General features: G+C 40.5%; 1 protein-coding gene across 1 annotated transcript in view; it reads left to right on the top strand.

Moving 5' to 3' along the window:
- LOC107290993 (probable E3 ubiquitin-protein ligase HERC3) overlaps positions 1 to 21,811 on the top strand; it is a 44,523-nt gene that overhangs the window by 9,963 nt on the left and 12,749 nt on the right. The window contains exons 4-16 of the mRNA XM_015819943.1: positions 861 to 1,082; positions 2,284 to 2,375; positions 3,633 to 3,763; positions 5,883 to 6,043; positions 7,109 to 7,185; positions 8,499 to 8,623; positions 9,472 to 9,531; positions 11,330 to 11,441; positions 14,248 to 14,437; positions 16,092 to 16,255; positions 17,539 to 17,652; positions 19,193 to 19,216; positions 19,303 to 19,392. Of these exons, the coding sequence (XP_015675429.1) occupies positions 861 to 1,082; positions 2,284 to 2,375; positions 3,633 to 3,763; positions 5,883 to 6,043; positions 7,109 to 7,185; positions 8,499 to 8,623; positions 9,472 to 9,531; positions 11,330 to 11,441; positions 14,248 to 14,437; positions 16,092 to 16,255; positions 17,539 to 17,652; positions 19,193 to 19,216; positions 19,303 to 19,392 (1,562 nt within the window). The remainder of the gene's footprint in view (positions 1 to 860; positions 1,083 to 2,283; positions 2,376 to 3,632; positions 3,764 to 5,882; positions 6,044 to 7,108; positions 7,186 to 8,498; positions 8,624 to 9,471; positions 9,532 to 11,329; positions 11,442 to 14,247; positions 14,438 to 16,091; positions 16,256 to 17,538; positions 17,653 to 19,192; positions 19,217 to 19,302; positions 19,393 to 21,811) is intronic.

Below are 21,811 nucleotides of genomic sequence, written 5' to 3'. Positions count from 1 at the left end.
ACGCTACAGATAGTTCTTGACATACAACTGTAATGGAGATATAATGGCTGGGGAATTCTGGGAACTGAAGTCCACAAGTCTTAAAGTTTCAAGGTTGGACACCTTGCACTAGACCAGGGGTAGGCAACCTTGGCTCTTTTATGACTCGTGGACTTCAACTCCCAGAATTCCTGAGCCAGCCATGCTGAGGGGAAAGGGAGAGTTTCCAAGCTGAGCCATGCTGGCTCAGGAATTCTGGGAGTTGAAGTCCACGAGTCATAAAAGAGCCAAGGTGGCCTACCCCTGCACTAGACCAAACTGGCTCTCTATGATTCTCTCTTGATATAAGATGGATAGCTGTATAAATGTTTTAAATAAATAACATGTTAGTTTTTCTCCATGGGATTGCAGTATAAATAGTCCTCGACTTACGATCACAACTGAGCCCAAACTTTTTGTTGTTAAGTGGAACATTTGTTAAGTGAGCTTTGCCCCCATTTCATGACCTTCTTTGCCACAATTTTTAAATGAATCACTGCAGTTGATAAGTTAGTAACATGATTATTTAAATGAATCTGGCTTCCCCATTGACTTTGCTTGTCAAAAGGTTGCAAAAAGTGATCACGTGACCCTGGGACACAGCAACTGTCATAAGTATGAACCAGTTGCCGAGCATCTGAATTTTGATCACATGATCCTGGGGGATGCTACAAAGGTGGTAAGTGTAAAAAAAATCGACATAAATCACTTTTTTTCTGTGCCGTTGTAACTTTGAATGGTCACTAAATGAACAGTTGTAAGTCAAGGACTACCTGTATGCTGGGAGGTGAAAAAGGATTGTTTGTTTTCTGAGCTGTAGGTTTTATTTCTCTCCCCCCCAGATGGACAGTTCTTCGCGTGGGGACAGAACAACTATGGACAGCTTGGGCTGGGTAAAGAATTCCCTTCGCAGGACACTCCTCAGCGTGTCAGATCGCTCGATGGGATCCCTCTGTCTCAGGTGGCTGCAGGTGGAGCACACAGCTTTGCTTTGTCCCTCTCAGGAGCTGTGTTTGGCTGGGGGAAAAACACCTCCGGACAGCTGGGTTTGAGTGACGAGAAAGGTACATAATAATAATAATAATAATAATAATAATAATAATAATAATAATAATAATAATAATAATAATAATAATAAGAACAACAACAACAACAACAACAACAACAATAAAAAGTTGGAAGGGACCTTGGAGGTCATCTAGTCCAACCCCCTGCTCAGACAAGAAACCCTATACCATTTCGGACAAATGGCTGTCCAATCTCTTCTTAAAAACTTCCAGTGTTGGAGCATTCACCGCTTCTGGAGGCAGGTTGTTCCACTGGTTAATTGTTCTAACTGTCAGGAAGTTTTTCCTTAGTTCTAGGTTGCTTGTCTCCTTGCTTAGTTTCCACCCGTTGCTTCTTGTCCTGCCTTCAGGCCCTTTGGAGAATAGTTTGACTGCCTTTTCTTTGGGGCAACCCCTGAGATATTGGAACCCTGCTATCGTGTCACTCCTCATTCTTCTCTTCATGAAACGAGACATACCCAATTCCAGCAACCGTTCCTTATATGCTTTAGCCTCCAGTCCCCTACTTGTGACAAACATCCATAAAAGATGTTTTTTTTATTCAGATTTTGCAGAATCTGGAGTTTCTAACTCCATTCTTCTGTTTTTCTCAGAGATTTCTTTATGCCTCTGCTCTCAGCACAAGCATGTCTGGGAATGGCTACAGAAATGGGAAGCAAGAGAGGGAGATTTTAAGGAGATGAAACGCTTTCTTTCTCTTTTCTGTCTAGTTCAGATACTTAAAGTCCACAAAACCATCTCTGTGTATGTGATCAGCCTGGGGGAATTGACGTGAGCACAACTGTGTAGTTGGGCCTGTATTTTACTTTAGTGGAATGAGTTAGAACATTGCCACTGTGCTTGTCCAAATCCTTTGTGAAAAGCAAACTCAATCAAAATTTTACAGTCCCACATAAGAATTTTACACTCCTGTAGCAGCCTGGGTTTGAATGTGGATCCTCCTTATCTCTTGTACCCAAATGGAGCATGCAAAAAAGACACTGTGATTTATGTAATCAGGTGTCCCAGACTATTTAATGTGTTTCTTCTGTAGCAGAATGGACCATTTGAACTGCTAAATCCTAGACACATCTTTCAGCTGCTTTTTATTGTTTATTTTTTGAGAAGAGTATCTATAGCAATAATAGTTTATTTTACTCGGTTATTTCCGAAGCAGCCTGCTTTGTTTTTGTAAGTAATTTTATACTCTTTAATGCAGATCGGGAATCTCCTTGCCATGTGAAACTTTTAAGGACTCAAAAAGTTGTCTACATCAGCTGTGGAAATGAACATACTGCTGTCTTGACAAAGGTAGGAGAACATTTTTAAAATATTGGCTTCGTGTCTAAGGCAGGATTATAGTTGATTATAAATTGATTAGGTGGGTGTGGCCCATTGGGTGGGCGTGGCTGTGGTGGTAACGGCAGACTGGGTGGGACTGAAAAGTTCAATCAATCAATTTCAACTTTGCGAGATCTTTTTTTTCCCCGCAAGAAGTTGAAATTGATTGATTGATTGATTGAACCTTTTTTTTTTTTTTGCACACGGCGGCAGAGGCCTAAAGCGAAAAGGTTTTATAAAACCCAGCTGAAGGCATAGGACTGGGGCAATGGCACGCGTGCTCACAGAGAGGGCTCTGCGTGCCACCTGTGGCACGCGTGCCATAGGTTCGCCACCACGGGCATAGATTAATTCCAAGGTTAACATCAGACCAACAATCAAGTAAACAATACCCCAGGCAAGAAACTGCCAAAGAAGCCAATAGCAAACAGCCCAATCAAAGAATCTCTTCAGATCCCCCCACACCAACACTGATAGGCAAGCCACCAGAATATAAACTGACAGCAAACAGCACTCCTTACCAGCACTAATGATGTTACCTAATTTGGATAATTAAATGTTTGCAAGAAAACAGAGCAATCTCCGAGAGCACCAAGCACCCCTCATGTCAACTCTGAGCTACAAATATTTTCCTTTATAGCTTGTTCAGTGGTGGCGAACCTATGGCACGCATGCCAGAGGCATCACTCAGAGCCCTCTCTGTGGGCACGCGTGCCATTGCCCCAGCAGAGTTCACCAGAGTAGCGAGCATGTGGCGTTTGGAAGCGACAGGGCAGGAAGTGAGCGAGCAAGCGGTGATCCCCCGGGGATGCCCCAGAGATGGCGAGGGACTGGCCATGCTCACCCAGTCTGCCGTGACCACTGCAGCCACGCCCACCCAGTGGGCCACGCCCACCCACCCATCCCCCTGAGGGCACCACAATGCTGATGCAACCTTGGCACTTTGCGATAAATAAGTGGGGTTTGGGTTGCAGTTTGGGCACTCGGTCTCTAAAAGGTTCGCCATCACTGGCTTAGTTCTTTGTTTAAGGCCTAAAAAATATACAGTGCTTCCTTTTGCATAATTTAAAATTATTAAGTTAAAATCATTGAATTCAAAAGTTTGTATACGATGTTGTTGGGATGTCTATCAGAACTGTTGGGTTAAGTCTTTTGAAAAAGGAAATTATTTGGTGTCAGTGGATGCTTTACTCTTAAGTGAAAATGTTCTTGTGATCTCTGTTGCAGAGTGGAGGAGTGTTTACCTTTGGTGCAGGGTCATGTGGGCAACTTGGTCATGATTCATTGAATGATGAAGTCAACCCTAGAAGAGTTTTGGAGCTGATGGGCAGCGAGGTGTCCCAGGTCGCTTGTGGTAGGTGAGTGGTCTTTTGGGCAAATCTTTCGCAAGGCCAAAGATTCTCAGCCTTGGTTAAACAAATGGAAAATAAAATTCAGAGGAAAGTGATCTCAAGAGAATTAATCAGCGATGTTGGATGCTCCTTATTATATGCTTAGTGTCCAAAACTGTTCACTTGGTTGATTCCTATTACCTTTTATCCCCGATGTATTTGGAATGGGAAAGAGGGACACATCTAAATCTGGAGAAATTGCAGATTTAGATATTTGATTTAATCTGCTAATGGACAGAGATTATAAACCTCGTCTTCGCAGCCCGAAAAGTCAGACCCATTTGTAATGGCATTTTTTGCAATACTAAATATTTGTTAATTTTAAATTAATAATAAATAATAATTTTAAGTACTGTATGTTGGAGAAATACATTGTTTTCATACCATTGAAATAGTTTAAAAGAAAACGGACAAATTGGAATGATGTTGCTCTGTAATATGGCATCTGCTTCGACCATCATCTTCGACCACCATTTTACTTTAAAATTTTGTCAGCTTTACTTTTTTTTCTATTTAACCAACATGTTGAATCAAAGTTGAAACACTGATACAATAATGAACAAGCAGAGGCCTAGCCTCTTACTTCTGTTCAGGCCACACTGTGAAGCAGGCAACACAATTTAGAGCACGGGTGTCAAACTACCAGCCCGTGGACCGGATGCATCATAGCGAAACTGCGCCTACCCCATTGCCGGCAATGGCAAAAAAGTTGCGATGCGTCACAACACGTCACGTGACGTTGCAAGTTTGACACCCCTGATTTAGAGGAAGCTATAGTGGAATCCTGGATGGAATGAAGTTGGTTATGGCTTATAATGGCTTTCCAGAATCTGGAACATTGCGCTGAGCTGGGCAGTAGCCATGTTGCTTGGGATCATACAAATGAATTGTCCACAGCTAGCAGACGCCAAGATGGAGAAGGCGAAGTTGTTGGGTCAGAGGGTGATCTGTAAGGAATGCAGAAATTTTTTCACTCTTAAAAGATTGGGAAAGATATGTCCTTAGGCAAATGATTTTAAGAATTCCCGCAGGATGTTCTTCTCTGTGGTTCCTACAGAGCCTTAATAATAATAATAATAAAGTTGAAAGAGACCTTGGAGGTCATCTAGTCCAACCCCCTGCTCAGGCAGGAAACCCTATACCATTTTGGACAAATGGCTGTCCAGTCTCTTCTTAAAAACTTTCAGTGTTGGAGCATTCACCGCTTCTGGAGGCAGGTTGTTCCACTGGGTAATTGTTCTAACTGTCAGGAAGTTTCTCCTTAGTTCTAGGTTGCTTCTCTCCTTGATTAGTTTCCATCCGTTGCTTCTTGTCCTGCCTTCAGGTGCTTTGGAGAATAGCTTGACTCCCTCTTCTTTGTGGCAGCCCCTGAGATATTGGAATACTGCTATCATGTCCCCCCTTCGTCCTTCTCTTCATTAAACTAGACATACCCAATTCCAGCAGCCTTTCCTTATATGCTTTGGCCTTTGTAGTCTCTTCTTTAGCAATGCCTCTTGAAAATTTGGGAAAGGGATGATGCGTTTTGCATTGCCCAACTTGGCCTACCTTTTTTCTTGAAGAATGTTATTGCGAGAGGTATTTACCAAGTTATGCTTTATTTGCTACTTTCAAGGTCCCCATTGTATTGCTCTGTAGGACTTAATCACCTTAGAACAGTCATCAATATTCTATCAGTTCTGAAGCTGGTCGTGATGGTAGTAGAAGGAACCACTGCAACAAGGATGGGGGTGGGGATCTGTTTTTTTCTATCTTACAAATGTAACTAGCAATAGCATTCAGACTTATGTGTCTCCCCATAGTGCTTTACAGCACTCTCTGGGTGGTTTACAGTGTCAGTATATTGCCCCCAACAATCTGGGACCTCATCTTAACTGACCTTGGAAGGATGGAAGACTGAGGATCAAACTCTAGGATGTGAGCAGAGTTTGCCTACGATACTGCAGTTAACCACTGCACTACCAAATAGACAAATGGCTAGGGAGAGAAAAAAAGGGTTCTCTTTCATGTTCAATTTTGCACTGAATATAGTTGGTTATCGAAGAAGACTACTTTACAAACAGTTTGATTATTTTGATGTTTTCAGACAGCACACTCTAGCCTTTGTGCCTTCTTCAGGAATGATCTATGCATTTGGCTGTGGAACTAAAGGCCAGCTGGGAAATGGACATGTCTGCAGTCTTAAATGTCCTTCTCCAGTCAAAGGCCACTGGGCAGCTTATGATGAGCAGATCTCTGGTAGAGCAGGTAAGTGACTAGAATTGTATTTGTTTATTTAGCGTACGGTGTTGTTACATTAGCCAGAAGCCTACAATGCTAATGAAGAGTAGTGGTTTGGCTGCCTGTTTACCAGCTCTGTCAGGTGCACATTTATGTGCTTCCCATGGTGCACCACAAGAGGATGAGCTAACTTCGCACCGGAAAGAAAGATGAGCGGCTTTCCTTACAGCCTCATCCAAGGCCCCCCTCTCGCCTCCCGGAGCCTCCTCGCAAACAGGTATCACAGCCAGAAAGATTCAGAGTTGGCAAGATTCTAACTGCCATATGAAGCGCTGCCTTGTCTCCTCACCAAAGTGGTACCTATTGATCTGCTCACATATAACATATTTTCAATCTGCTAGGTCAGTGGTGGCGAACCTATGGCACGGGTGCCAGAGGCAGCACTCAGAGCCCTCTCTGTGGGCACGTGCGCCGTCACCCCAGTCCTAGGCCTTCAGCTGGGTTTTATAAAACCTTCGCTTTAGGTCTCCGCCGCTGTGTACAAAAAAAAAAAAGATTCAATCAATCAGTCAATTTCAACTTCTCACGGAAAAAAAAGGTCTTGCAAAGTTGGAATTGATTGATCGAACTTTTTAGTCCCACCCAGTCTGCCGTTACCACCGCAGCCACGCCCACCCAATGGGCCACACCCAGCCAATGGGCCACACCCAGCCAATAGGCCACATCCACCCGGCACCCGACAATGCATAAGTGGGTTTTGGGTTGCAGTTTGGGCACTCGGTCTCTAAAAGGTTCGCCATCACTGTGCTAGGTGGGCAGAAGCTGAGGTGAGTGATGGGAGCTCACCCCACCACGCAGTGCCAGGGCTTGAACCACTGGAGCAGAGACCATCTCCAATGTCATTAAGCCGCTGAGCCACAACCCCTCTGGTGACTAGCAGAGAGCAGGATATATAGCATACTTAGCTTTTGGATCGCAAGCCCAACCCTTCAGGCTATATTAATTCTGGTTTCCAAAAGAAAGACAAATGGGATGTTTGTGATTGCTGATGTCTGATGGTTTTAACTAATTCTTGTCAATCTTCTTCAACAGAGGCCTGCACGTGTTATATTGTTAAACATATATTCTCTGGAGAAGACCAATCATTTGTAATTTGCTCAGAAAAAGAGGTAACATAAAGCTTTGTGGATTTCCACTCCATCTTTTATAGCTATGGGAAGGGAAATTCTGAATTGTGCCTAAAGACCATGGTGCCCCTTCCAGTGAGGGCTGAAGCTGATGCAACCCCTGTCCTGCTTTTTCTATGAAGAGCCCCCCCTCCCCTGAAATTATGCTGCTCTAGTTTTGGATAAAGCAAACATACTAATTAGATCTACCTCTAATAGGTTTAAATAATTCCCAATCTTGAAAGAAGAGGCAGCAAAGTGTATCCCAGCACCAGGATCACAGTATCACTTGCACCAATACTAAATTGCTCTCTCTCTCTCTGCAACTTTCAGCTGCAAAACCAAGATCCATAAGAGCAGAGAATTATCTGGCTTGAATCTTTAATCCAGGGGTGTCAAACTGCCAGCCTGCGGGCCGGACGCGTCATCCGGAAGCCGCGCCCACCCCATTGCTGGCAATGGCAAAACGGTCCTGATACGTTGCGCGACGTCACGTGACGTCACGAGTTTGACATGTCTGCTTTAGTCTTAAATGCAATTAAGGGAATAAGGCAGTATTTCTCAACCTTGGCAACTTTTAAGATGTGTGGGCTTCAATGCTGCTGACTGGGGAATTCTGGGAGTTGAAGTCCCAGAAGTTGCCAAAATTGAGAAACCTTGGAGTAAGGAATATAGACAGATGCATGAAGTGAAATGGGAAGAATCCACGAAAAAGTAAGTGTGGGTGAATGGTATATACAGCTAGTCCTCGACTTAACGACCACAATTGAGCCCAAAATTTCTGTTGCTAAGTGAAACGTGAAGTGAATTTTGCCCCATTTTACCAGCTTTCTTGCCGCAGTTGTTAAATGAATCACTGCAGTTGTTAAGTTAGTGACATGGTTGTTAAGAGAATCTGGCTTCCCCCATTGACTTTGCTCATCAGAAGGTTGCAAAAGGGGATCACATGACTCCGGGACACTGCAACCGTCGTAAATATGAATCAATTGCCAAGCATCTGAATTTCGATCACGTGACCATGGGGATGCTGCAATGGTTGTAAGTGTGAAAAACATCATAAGTCACCTTTTTCAGTGCTTTGAATGGTCACGACACAAAGTAAGTCGAGGACTACCTGTAATCTATGTGTACATTGTCCAGGATTATGAACTGCACATTTGCTTGGAGGAGGGGAAATGTGCCCACAGAGAGGAATCCAGGCCAAATCTTGCCTCCAACCCCGGGGAGTGACTCTCACTGTAACAAAAGCACCAGATGTCTCTGGTGCTCCTCCCGTTCAGAGTGAAACCCTCTTTGAAATCTGCGCCTTCTTACAGAATTCTCTACCAGCTGATGATTTCCGGACTGTAAACCAAAGTGACCATACCTGTTTGATTAATGACAACACAATAGACATGTGGAGGCAAAAGCTTTGTGAAAGAAATAACTCTAATTCAGCGAAGTAGGTTCACTTCCGTTCAATTTGTAAAGAATTATTGGGATGGTGGGCAAGGACATAGTCTATGGCTTTGTTGGTGATACCTTCTTTGTTGACTTGTTGAATCAATCTAAACTACTTTCCAAATGATAATCAGTTCCACAAATTGTGGATTGGTGGTTTAGCAGCTCTTTTGACCTCATGGTATCCCATGTTCAGCCTGGTACTTTTAACCACTATACCAAACCGGGTCTCTTAATGATATAATACTTAACTCATACGTAAGGGTATAATTTAGAGCAGGGGTAGGCAACCTTGGCTCTTTTATGACTCGTGGACTTCAACTCCCAGAATTCCTGAGCCAGCTGTGATCAGACTACCCCTGATTTAGAGGAATGGTGTCAAGAGAATCTTCAACATGTTTTAATGGTGTGGCATAAAGATTTTTTTCTGAGCCATCAGATTTTTAGCCCAAATATTTTTAATCATTTATCAAATTAACTAAAGAACCCATTTGGTATTTCTAGATTAGTTGTGTGTGGTATGTTTTAAGTCAGTGTGTTAAGAGTAAAGGCAATTAAAAAGATTAGAGGAGAAAAGGTGAATAACAATTAGGTTCAGTTACTGCATTAATCCATAATCTGATTTGGTTACTTTTGGGTATCATGTCATATGAACTCAAGTTTGTTAGAATTTGTGAATAGTGTTTTATAGCTTATTATGTAAACACAGCCGATTTCAGCTATGTCAGGAAACCATGGACAAGCAAATTAAGGCAGTGTATGAAAAATTACATGTGATTCCTAAACAATATAAAGCTTTAACCAGTTTCCTTGTCTTTTGCTTACTTGCATTTTGCCCGTGCTAAGCAGCGAGGTGGTGCAGGTCTTATCTTCAGCAGCTTGCTGGAACGGAAGCTTCCTTGAAAAGAAGTAAGTAGCTTAAAATGGAATAAAGAAATATTTGGCTAACTTTCCAGTTTACTTTTTGAAATGTTAAGTGACATTTCTGTTGCTAAGTGAGACAATTGTTAAGTGGACTTTGCCCCATTCTTGCTATAGTTATTAAGCGAATCACTGAAGTTGTTAAGTTAGTAACACGGCTGTTAAGTGAAATCTGGCTTCCCCTTTGATTAAAATTATCCAAGTTACTCTCCTGGTTTATTGTTTGCATGCCCTCTTTAATTATTAAGCCATCAGCCAGTTTCTTTTTAAACTCTAATATAACATCTTTTTACGTGTCATTCTTGTAGTCTGTCACTTGTAAATCCATTTTCAACACAATCTTAATTAGGTAGAATGCGATCCTCTGTCATAATATATTTTAGACACAATCTTTCCATAGAGGCAGATGTCTCTGTTGACAGTATTTAAAAATAACCTCTGAGCCCATTGTTCAAAAATATTCTTCATTATATTCAATGTTAGACTACTCTGGTTCCATAGCTTTCTTATACAAGGAAGAGGAAGGATTTAAAAAAAAAAGGGGGGGGGGGAAGCAATGCATCTCATGGAGATGGGGCAGTAAGATTTTGGCTGAACTGCCATGTTGCCAGAAGTTTCTGTGACCAGACTGGTTGACATGGACTTCCAGGGACTGCTTATCTCTATTGTCTGTGTTGTTATGGCAATAGTACTTAAGTTTCAGAAGCTATGTTTAGCTCTCTATATCTGTATGCTTTAGCAGGAATTGGTAAAAATATGTGATTAAGTGGAGCCTGTCAAGAGAACATCAGCTGTAGTTGCAGCTGCTAATAACTGACTCAGTAGTTTACTTGCAAGCTCACCAATAAGAAGCATGAGGTTGGTATTTGGTACTAAAACTCATTAAAATTCTCTTTCATTGCAAAATATTGTAGACCAGGGGTGTCAAAACTGCCGGCCCGTGGGCCGGATGCGTCATGCCGAAACCGCACCCATCCCAGCTCCGGCAATGGGAAAAAAGTCGTGATACGTCGCGACATGTCACGTGATGTTGCGAATTTGACACCCCTGTTGTAGACACTAAGTTGTGGAGACATCTAATACAATCCATCAGATATATATGATTCAGTTATATTATTTGTAATATTGCAGATTCTTTTGCTGGTCTCCTCATATCTAATAAGAGAGTGTCATTCGGTATTAAGATTTGTTCCATTCCATCATAAAGAGACTTATCAGAATTGCTTTAGTGGATCAATTTTTTGATCCATTTATTCCACTTGTGGGCACAATTTGCTCTAGGCTAAGGATTACATTTTGGTATGATAGTGTTTCTGCCTTCAAAATTGAGCAAATCTGAAGGGGAAAAAAACACCTAAATTTGAGAAAATATAAAGTTATATCTCCTTATTAAGGAAAGGTGAACTACTTTAAATTCAAGCTGCTTTGAATCCATTGATTGTTCCATATATGGAAAATATGCTCTGAATTCAAAACATTTTCAGTTGACCTTTATACATTTGAAAGCCATTGTAACTGACTGGATTCTTACTGGAATTTAGGAAAATAGAATAATCCTGAGAAAAATAAAAACTCCTTGATCTTTGGTTCCTGATCAGAGACTTTTTGCTACTTTGGATAGGATTCCACTCCTGTAAATGATATCTGTATGAGAACTTTTGGTCAGACATATTTATAGGTTGTAAGCTAAAATACTGGCTTGCTGCTTTTACATTCAGTACATTGCATGCCTAAAATCTCCGCTTTAAAGAAAACGTGATATAAATTTGCTTAAATTCTTTTCTAGAATAGATGAACATTTTAAAACGAGTCCCAAAATTCCAGGGATTGACTTGAATTGCACCAGAGTGATGTTTAATAAGCTAATGACATCTCAGCATTCTACACTGCGTGACCAGGTACTGAAACTTCCTGTAGAAGTGTTAAGGCAAATGTTTGCTTCCTTCTGAGATTTTTTAAGAAGAAATCTCAAAAGTTTAAACTATTTTCCTCAACTTGCTTCCTGGTAGATTGTGAGAATGTCTAGAGCAGGGGTAGGCAACCTTGGCTCTTTTATGACTCGTGGACTTCAACTCCCAGAATTCCTGAGCCAGCCATGCTGAGGGAAAAGGGAGAGGTTTCCAAGCTGAGCCACTCTGGCTCAGGAATTCTGGGAGTTGAAGTCCACAAGTCATAAAAGAGCCAAGAGCCTACCCTTGGTCATCTAGGGGACATTAGGTTGAGAAAGCTTGAACAGAAACTTCAATTTGCATTAGTGCAAATTAAGCTGTTAGGATTAATTCTGGCACAATCATATCAATTGTTTCCCCTTGATAAGTGAAAACAGAATTATGCATTTTACCTCTAACACATGTCTGGATACTCATCCCATTGTTTTTTTTTCCTGACAGTATTGAAATTTGAAAAAAAAAAAGAGTTTAGAAAACAAGTCCAAATTAGTATCCATCCATCCATGAAGCAAATCCAGACTTGAGCTTTTGAGAACTTGCCACACAGATACCTACAGAATCATTTTATCAATATGATGAAAGCAGTGATGCACCAAAAATAACAGGATAACATGGTTGGAAGGGACCTTGGAGGTCATCTAGTCCAACCCCCTGCTCAGGCAGGAAAACCTATCCCATTTCAGACAAATGGTTGTTCGATCTCTTCTGAAAAGCCTCCAGTGTTGGAGTACCCACAACGTCTGGAGGCAAGTCGTTCCACTGATTAATTGCTATGTCACCATTGTGACATAAGCTCCAATTCTTTTTTGTAAGTGGGGCTTATATTACGACAGCACGTCATCTCCACTAGGTAAACCAGACCAGGAAATAAATTTCACAAGAAGGCTAAAACTTTTATAAAGATTGGCTATAATAACAGAATTTTGCAATTCTGATGGTATTGTACCTCCTTCCCCTCTTTATAGTTCAGTGAATTAGGGAGGTGTTTGCCCAAGACACTTCTGAATGTCATGACTGTTTTGGACTTTAAAAATGTCTCAGCTTTTGTTGCTTAAAGGTACTTTCCTACATATCTCTGTCAAGGCCATCTCCTTTACCTTATACCAGTGGTGGCAAACCTATGGAACGGGTGCCAGAGGCGACACTCAGAGCCCTCTCTATGGGCACGCACGCCGTCGCCCCAGTCCTAGGCCTTCAGCTGGGTTTTATAAAACCTTTTCACTTTAGGTCTCCACTGCTGTGGGGAAAAAAAAAAAGGTTCAATCAGTCAGTCAATTTCAACTTCTTGCGGGGAAAAAAAATCTTGCAAAGTTGGAATTGATTGATTGAACATTTTAGTCCCACCCAGTCTGCCATTACCACCGCAGCCACGTCCCCAATGGGCCACGCCCAGCCAATGGGCCACACCCACCTGGCACCCGACAATGCATAAGTGGGTTTGGGGTTGCAGTTTGGGCACTCGGTCTCTAAAAGGTTCGCCATCACTGCCTTATACATAACATAACACTATTCTTTAATTTATTTATTTATTACCTATCAAATTTCTATGCTCTCCATCTCCGCTAAGTGACTCTGGGTAGACATTTGTCTCCCTTTGCCCTTTCCCATGAGGGAATTTCCATCTCCATTTACTTAATTTCTTTGTTCATAACAGTCCTTCAAACTGAGGCTTGTAGTTATAAATGTGTGCACTAGCCTTCCCAACGTATCTGATGTATTCCACATATGTTAGATTTCATCTTTTAGAATCTGTCCTAGCATTATCATGAACTGGGAAAATGAGCTTGTTGACTTTTTCTAAAATTGTCCTAGGAATTATTTACGGGGAAATAATTGAGTTGACAATGGAAGGCAGTTGCTGGGAAACTCTCCAAAAATCATTCGGATATTTGGCTAATATTATGGATTTGATCGATCATGAAAGGTTTATCACTGTTCTTCCAACTCAAAGCTTCTTTGCTATAGATTGTGTCAACTTCTGATGTTGATTGCACAAGAAAAAGAGTGATAGAACATTGGAAAGGGAGTGTGCATATGTGCATATATACACATAAATTCCCTCACTTGCCAAAACTGTAGCAATGACTTATTGAGAAAACAAACTTTTGTCTTTCTTTCTCTGATGTTTCCCTGCAGGAAATATTTTGTTTTACCAAACCATTTTGTACAAGACCCACGTCATGCAGCTTCTTAGTCTTTTTTTTTTAATTTGGTGCTATCAGTGCAATTCCAGTGGGTAAAGTAGTTGTGTGGATTGTGTCACAGCTCATTCATTACCCCGTTGACACCATCCTGCCAGCAGAAGCAGCACACACCATAGCCCTACTCCTAGCTTCCCTGTGTTTACAGTATGGGGAAGATATGCTGGGACCAAATAAACTTACTGTATATAACCATACATAGCTACTGTGCTCCAAATCATTGTGAATTTTATACTGTATGGTTGTGCAAAGTGTTAACATTGACTTCAACTGAATGTGGTTATAGTTTTGTACCAAAGTTTCTCTTTGGGGACTAAAAGGGGCAGAACCCCCCTCTCCCTCCTCTTTATGGATAGGATTGTAGAACAATTGAGATGTCTCACATCTTCATAGTATTCAAAGGACCAAGTAAATAACTTACCTGTTTCAGTTTCTTGGGTTGAATTCCTGCTATCTGAATTAAGCTGTATTAAGTCCTAGAAACTACAAGCATGATAGAAGAGCTAGTAGTAAGAGCTATAATCCATGCCTAATTTTCTTTCTTCTTTTTCCAGATCTTGAAGAGCTTTGAAAGCTTTTTGATCCCCCAGCTGCCCAGCTCCCCGCCAGATGTTGAAGCCATGAGAATCTATCTGATTCTTCCGGAATTCCCTCTCTTTCAAGACTCAAAATATTATGTGAACTTAACGCTTCCTTTGGCAACGGCCATACTGCGTCTGGACAAAAACCCCAGTAAAGTTTTAGGTAGAAGATGTACACCTCTTTTCTGGGAAGGGACTGTCTTACACTGATTTGGGGACAAAATAAATCACAAATATGTTTTTGATCAACTTTGTGAAAATGCCAGGAAATACTGCCACTTATTCTTCAGGGCAGTTAAGTGTTCTCTTAAATTCCTTGATTAACTTGGGTTGAGAGTGAGAGCTAGGTTGTATGCAACGTCTACAGCACTTTCTTGGGGAGAGGACTTCCCTGTAGAGACCACGTAGTAATATTGTGGCCTTTCTTGGTTGTGGACATTGTCAATAGTGCTTTTAGGACATCACCTTCCATTTCACCCATCCTGACCATCACCTCAAACTTACTTGCATGTGGAGTAACCAATACATCTTTCCGGGGTGGGGGTGGGGGGGACAAAAAGGGCTGTTTTAAGAGGTCAGAAATAAGTAGATGAGATGAAATGAGAGATCCAGTGGTGGACAATTCACAGGACTCATTTTCTTCAGCTGTAAGTTGCTTTTTAGATGGCACTTCCAAATTGCTCCATTTCCTTGCATTTTTATTATCATTGAGAACCTTAACTGATACCTCACAATAATAATGCATGCAAATAGTCTCATCCAGTGTCCTTCAGATCTCTTCTAAATTACCCATTCCCTCATCTTTGTTTCATAATGCAAATATAAAAGAGAAGTTTGGTTGATGAAAGTTGAATCAAGAAGCTAAACAGGAGGCACCAAATGAACGATTTCCAAAATAGTGAAGGAAATAATGCCAAATTTCACTGTCCCTTTTAAGAAATTTTAATGTCCCCTTTGCAATATGGTGCATTGCTGTTGCCTGATTAATACCTGGGCGAAGGATGCTTTTCAATGATATAGGACTATTTTTTAGATGTTAATATGTAGGATATGACCAGGCTGAGCCTGAGGAAGGAATCAAACATGTCATCAGTCACGAGTCCTTTCGTGCCCACAAGAGATCTAAATCCAGCTCAGCTTGAATTCCATTTTATTCTTAACCTTGCTAATTTCCCATGACCGTTAGTTGGTCAGATTCTTGTAGAGAGCTTAAGCTTACAATAAAGTCAGATTCTTGTAGAGAGTTTAAGCTTACAATAAATATTTATACACATTTGCAATCCATTTTTTTTCTTGGATTTTTGTGATCCATTTTAGGATTCCACATACCAATACAGAGTCCATAGACAATATGGACTTTTTTTTTCTATTCAGGCATTTCAACAACATGATAATGTTAAAACTTATGGAAAGCATTCAAATTTAAGAGCGAAGTCTTTGGTTCATGTAGCAATTAAACCCGTTTGATTCAGGAGGATTCACTTCTCTAAGATTGAGTTACATCTAATATTTTTGATTTTTTCCCCAAAAGTACATCTCTTATCACATTGAAGATACTTGAGATCCTAGACCAGTGTTTCTCAACCCTGGCAGCTTGAAGATATGTGGACTTCAATTCCCAGAATTCCCCAGCCAGCTAACTCCCAGAATTCTGGGAGATGAAATCCACACATGAAGTTATCAAGGCTGTGAAACACTTTCATAGATCCTGCAGATAAAAAATGAGGACAGCAGCCATCATGTTGGTTTTTCATTCAATTTCCATGATTATAATACTGAAATCAATAACCCATTTTGCTTTATGTAATCTTATTTAGAAAACTGGTGGTCTCAGGTATGTCCAGAGTATTTCTTGAGGTTAGTGGATGTCTATAAAGATGCCGTGGTTTATCTCTTGAATGGAAAAAAAACACTGCAAATCCCGGTCTTGTATAGCAGTTACATCACAGCTGCATTAAAACTTCTGGAGAAATTACATAAAGTAAGAAAATAATTCTCTGAGTCTATACCTTGGTCTTCAGTGATGGTGATGCCCCTGGTTGTTTTTCCACAAAACATTTGTACATTGCAGGTTTGCATTGTATATATAGAATACCTTAAGTCCTGAATTGTATGATTTTCCATACTTGCAAAATATATAATGCAGGGTATAAATTTGAAGACCTTGCATATTTGACTATGTAGATTAATATTCATCTACATATATGGTTCAATAACTTGTGTTTGCCAAAGGGCATAAGATTTGTGGTGGACAGTATTGCCATAATTTTATTGTCTACAGCTTTTTAATTCCATTATTAGTAAATGCTACTTTTAAATTAAACTGAGTGAAAAATTGATTGATTGATTGATTGGTTGGTTGGTTGGTTGGTTAGTTGATTAAGTGCCATCAAATCAGTTTTGCTCTCAACGAATACATGGATAGATTTTCTTTAGAATAATCTGTCTGTAAATTGATTTTAGGACTCTTAGTGGCATTTTGATTGCTGTCAGTATATACCTACTTTGCCTTTCCTGAACCTATTTGAGAAATGAAAGAAGGAATGTCAGTGTTTATACATTTCCAAATTGTGCAAGATACTTTGGCAAAAAAAAGAAAGAAAGAAAAAAATATTTATTGAGGACAGATAATGAATAAATACTCTATTTTATTAGGAAAAATTATGTGAAAAATTGTTGAAAACAGGAATGCATTTTTGTGTTGACTTTGAAAAAATATTGTGCAAATTGATATGCAAACTGTAGACAGTCTTCCAGTTACGACCATTTGTTTAGCCACCATCCAAAGATAAGTGAAAAAAGTAACTTATGACCACTTACAATAGGAGTCTTCAAACTTGGCACTTTTATGACTTGTGGACTTCAACTGGCATGCTGGCTGAGGAATTCTGGAAGTTGAAGTCCACAGTCATAAAAGGTCCAAGTTTGAAGACCCCTGACTTACAACAATGGCAGCATCCTCATGGTCACATGATCAAAATCCGGGTGCTTGGCAACTGACTACAATAATTCACTTAATAACTGGGGGGGGGGAAGGTTGTACAATCAGGCATGCTTGATTCGACACCGCCCTTCTTAGCAATGGATGTTCTGGTCCCAATTGAGATCATAAGTCAAGGGCTTCCTGTAGAGGACACTAAATGGGAAACCAAATCTGGCAGAGTCTTCCTTTTTTTCAGTTAGCCTTCTTTTGGGAATTTGTAATGATTCTATGAAGAAATTGTTTATTGCGTTATTCTGATGTATTTGTTTTTTCTATATCAGGTAAATCAGAAAGCTAACCACATAGAATATGACAAATTTTATATCCCAGAGATTTCTAATCTGATAGATATTCAAGAAGACTACCTAATGTGGTTTTTGCATCAAGCAAAAGTGGTAAGAAGTTTCGTTTAATTGCCAAGCTAAATAATGCTCCTGGAACTAGTTAAATTAGAATGTTCTGTGCACCCTGAATCAAAATTAAACACTTTCCAACTGGGAATTCTGAAAAGTTTTTATGCAAGTTACTTGTATACCTATCATTTTGTTTCAAGATTTGACTACCTAGACCAGTGATGGCGAACCTTTTAGAGACCGAGTGCCCAAACTGCAACCCAAAACCCACTTATGCATCGTCGGGTGCCGGGTGGGTGTGGCCCATTGGGTGGGCGTGGCCCATTGGGTGGGCGTGGCTGCAGTGGTAATGGCAGACTGGATGGGACTAAAAAGTTCAATCAATCCATTCCAACTTTGCAAGATCTTTTTTTTCCCGCGAGAAGTTGAAATTGACTGATTGATTGAACCTCTTTTTTTTGCCTAAAGCGAAAAGGTTTTTAAAAACCCAGCTGAAGGCCTAGGACAGGGGCGACGGCGCGCGTGCCCACAGAAAGGGCTCTGAGTGCCGCCTCTGGCACCCGTGCCATAGGTTCGCCACCACTGACCTAGACTACGTCAAATAGTTAAGGAGAATGTGCAATAGATTGAAGAGGCAAAGCAGTAGTTAATAAATTAAAGGAACAGAACAGAATAACAGAGTTGGAAGGGACCTTGGAGGTCTTCTAGTCCAACCCCCTGCTCAGGCAGGAAATCCTATACTATTTCAGAAAAATGGTTGTCCAATCTCTTCTTAAAAACCTCCAGTGATGAAGCATCCACAACTTCTGAAGGCAAGTCTTTCTACTGATTAATTGTTCCCATTGTCAGGAAATTTCTCCTTAGTTCTAGGTTGCTTCTTTCCTTGATTAGTTTACACCCATTGCTTCTTGTCCTGCCTTCAGGTGCTTTGGAGAATAGTTGACTCCCTCTTTTTTGTGGTAGTCCCTCAAATATTGGAACACTGCTGTCATGTCACCCCTAATCGTTCTTTTCATTAAACTAGACATACCCAATTCCAGCAACCGTTCTTTATATGCTTTAGTCTCCAGTCTCCTAAAGGAGATGTAGGGTACTGGCATTTTTTTTAACCTATTCTTCTGAAAGAGTGAGGATATCTAAACCAGGGCGACCAACTTTGCAACTTTAAAATCTATAGACTTCAGCTCCTAGAATTCTCCATCCAGCCATGCTGGCTGGGGAATTCTGGGAGTTGAAGTCCACAAATTATGTGGACTTCAGCCTGACCAACCCAACAGAGTTGGTCTAAGAGGAAGAATAACATGTATGTATCCCATTGATATATGTATGTATACCATTCTTTAGAGCAGGGATCTCCAAACTTGGCCCTTTTATGACTTGTGGACTTCAACTCCCAGAATTCCTCAGCCAGGCACGCTGGCTGAGGAATTCTGGGAGTTGAAGTCCACAAGTCATAAGAGGGCCAAGTTTGAAGATCCCTGCTTTAGAGGAAGAGTAGAATAGAAAGTTAATCGATGATGCACTTGTTGGAAGCTCATGCTGTTTATATTTCTTTTTCTTCTCTCCCTTTTCCCTTACGCAGAAAGCAAGACCATCTATCATGCAGGTAAATATTCCAGTTCCTCTTGCCCAAGCAGTTCTCACTGGAATCTGAACCTGCCACCATTGAATTGAACTTTTCCTTCTTTCCAGGATTCTGTGACTCTCTGCTCTTATCCTTTTATCTTTGATGCACAAGCCAAGACAAAGATGTTGCAGACAGATGCTAAACTGCAGATGCAGGTATGCTGCCTTCTTTCAGTCTGTCTTATCTTTTCCTTCAGGAAACATTTGCTCCTCCAGACGGGATGATTGGCCACCTGCATCAGCCTTAACCAACATCACAAATGTATTTGGGGGCAATCGGCTGGAAACGTTAGTTTCTTCATTCAATCCAGGCTAAACTAGATGGATTGATTTGCCTTTGAAATAGATGGATCTTCATTTACATCAGTTGTGCACAATCTGAGTCACCTACAGTCCTTCCTATCTTGGACATGACTCCCAAAGTTTTGTCTTTTTTAGTGTGACAAAAAGGGAAAATTATGAAAATATAGCACTGCCTTTGTCATTGACAAAAATCACCATTGGTCAATTACAAAAGGCAACTTTACTCAGAACAGCTTACATCCTGTGATTATACCTTTAACACCATCAAAGATCCATATCTGCCTATCCCAAGTCCTTGGGAAGGTCTTGATAGGTGGACAAAAATGCCAAATCCAGTTTGAACATCTAGCTGTGCGACGAATTATAATAATTATAATACATGTCAATTAAATGAAATCAATTTTTGTGTGTGGCTACACTCACTATTTCCACTATTTCCTGGAGTGCAGTATCTTAGCAGGCCAAATAGGAGCTCATCTCAGATAAAAAGTTGCACATCCTGAGCTCATCTTTAGTGGAAATGTGATAAAATTTCAGATTTTGGAAGTAGATAATTAAACAAAACAAAATATAACTAAGCAGATCAAATTTCTCTGATTGTAGGTTTACTAAAGTGTTTGATGCATTGTAAATAAAAAAAAAATCTCTTGTTGGGATTCTATTTTTAGTAGCCAAATTAATTATTGCTAAATGTTAGAAATATCTAGACAATATCTCAAATGGATTGTTGATGTAATAAGAGTTGATTCATAGCATCGTTTTTTAATGCTTCTAGTTCTAGTTCATTGTTTGACGAAGTAGCAAATCATTGTTGCACAAGGAATGATGAGATTGTTGTTTAAATGAGAGATAGGCATCATTGTAACAATGTGCAGGTAGCCCTCAGCCCATGACAGGGGTAAGCAACCTTGGCTCTTTTATGACTCGTGGACTTCAACTCCCAGAATTCCTGAGCCAGCCAAGCTGGCTCAGGAATTCTGGGAGTTGAAGTCCACGAGTCATAAAAGAGCCAAGGTTGCCTACCCCTGGTTATGACAATACTTGAGCCCAACATTTCCAAAATAGGTCTTAAGGGAGTTGCATCTCATTTTTTTGACCGTTTTTGCCACAGTTGTTAAGGAAATCTCTGTTGTTAAGTGAATTACATGGTTGTTAAGTGAATCTAGCTTCCCCCATTAACTTTGCGTTTGGGAAGCCTGCTGAGAAAGTTACAAATGGGGATCACGTGACCCCACAACAGTGCAACTCTCATGAATACAGTTGTCTCAGTTGTCAAGTGCCCGAATTTTGATCACGTTGACACTGCAATGATCATAGGTGTGAAAATTGGTCATGTCCCTTTTTTTTAGTGCTGTTGTAACTTTGCTCTCTGTTAATCTGTTAATACTGTAAGGCTGTCTTTTAAGACAATGTGTACTTGCTAAAAACCTGGTTGTGTCTCCTTTTATTTTCTTTATAAACATTTATCTCCAGGGTAGAAAATGTAAAAAAAATGGGACGCTCTCTTCTTTAACCATGTGTGTCTACATTTCTAACAAACAGCCAGGAGGCAATGTAGAATCTTATGCCGTCCTTTTTGGAAATTATTACACTTTATACACTGTATGTGTAAAATACTGTGGTGCCAGAAGCGATCCTGGAAGGCAGAACAATACTTTTGCAGTATCTACAGCTGAATTCTGCCTTTTGCTGGATAGGAATCCATTCCTGAGTTACTGTTTGCATTTCCCAGGAGATGGCGCTGGTACAAAGAATAAGCTACCTTATTTTCCTCCAAAGAAAAGACTGCTTGAAAAAGAAAATTATGGTCTTTGGTATCTTCCCTGCCAACCTGTATGGTACTGATGAGGTTATTTGGAGAGAACCTAGGACAAAAGGACAAGTTAACTGTTTTTTACAAGATGTCTTAAAGACCAGTAGTCTCCGTTCCTTAAAGTTGAGCGTCTCTTAATAACTTCATAGACATGTAGATTTTTGTGGCAACAATATAGAAGAGGCATCCCAGAACCTTGTTTTTTCCCATTTGTTACTGTAGCCTACAAACTTATTTAGCTTCTGGTGGTCTCCCATCCTAGGAAACAGGTGTGTTAGGTTTTTTAGGTCAACACGGTGTGTCTCCCCCAAGTGGAGATTTCCATAGAAACGTCTCTTTCTTCTTCTTCTTCTTCTTCTTCTTCTTCTTCTTCTTCTTCTTCTTCTTCTTCTTCTTCTTCTTCTTCTTCTTCTTCTTCTTCTTCTTCTTCTTCTTCTTCTTCTTCTTCTTCTTCTTCTT

The sequence above is a fragment of the Protobothrops mucrosquamatus genome, unplaced genomic scaffold (assembly GCF_001527695.2).
Source record: "Protobothrops mucrosquamatus isolate PMUCROS unplaced genomic scaffold, P.Mucros_1.0 scaffold1023, whole genome shotgun sequence".
Taxonomy (NCBI): domain Eukaryota; kingdom Metazoa; phylum Chordata; class Lepidosauria; order Squamata; family Viperidae; genus Protobothrops; species Protobothrops mucrosquamatus.
Note: the sequence above shows the minus strand (reverse complement) of the source record. Positions and strands in the feature narration are given on the sequence as shown.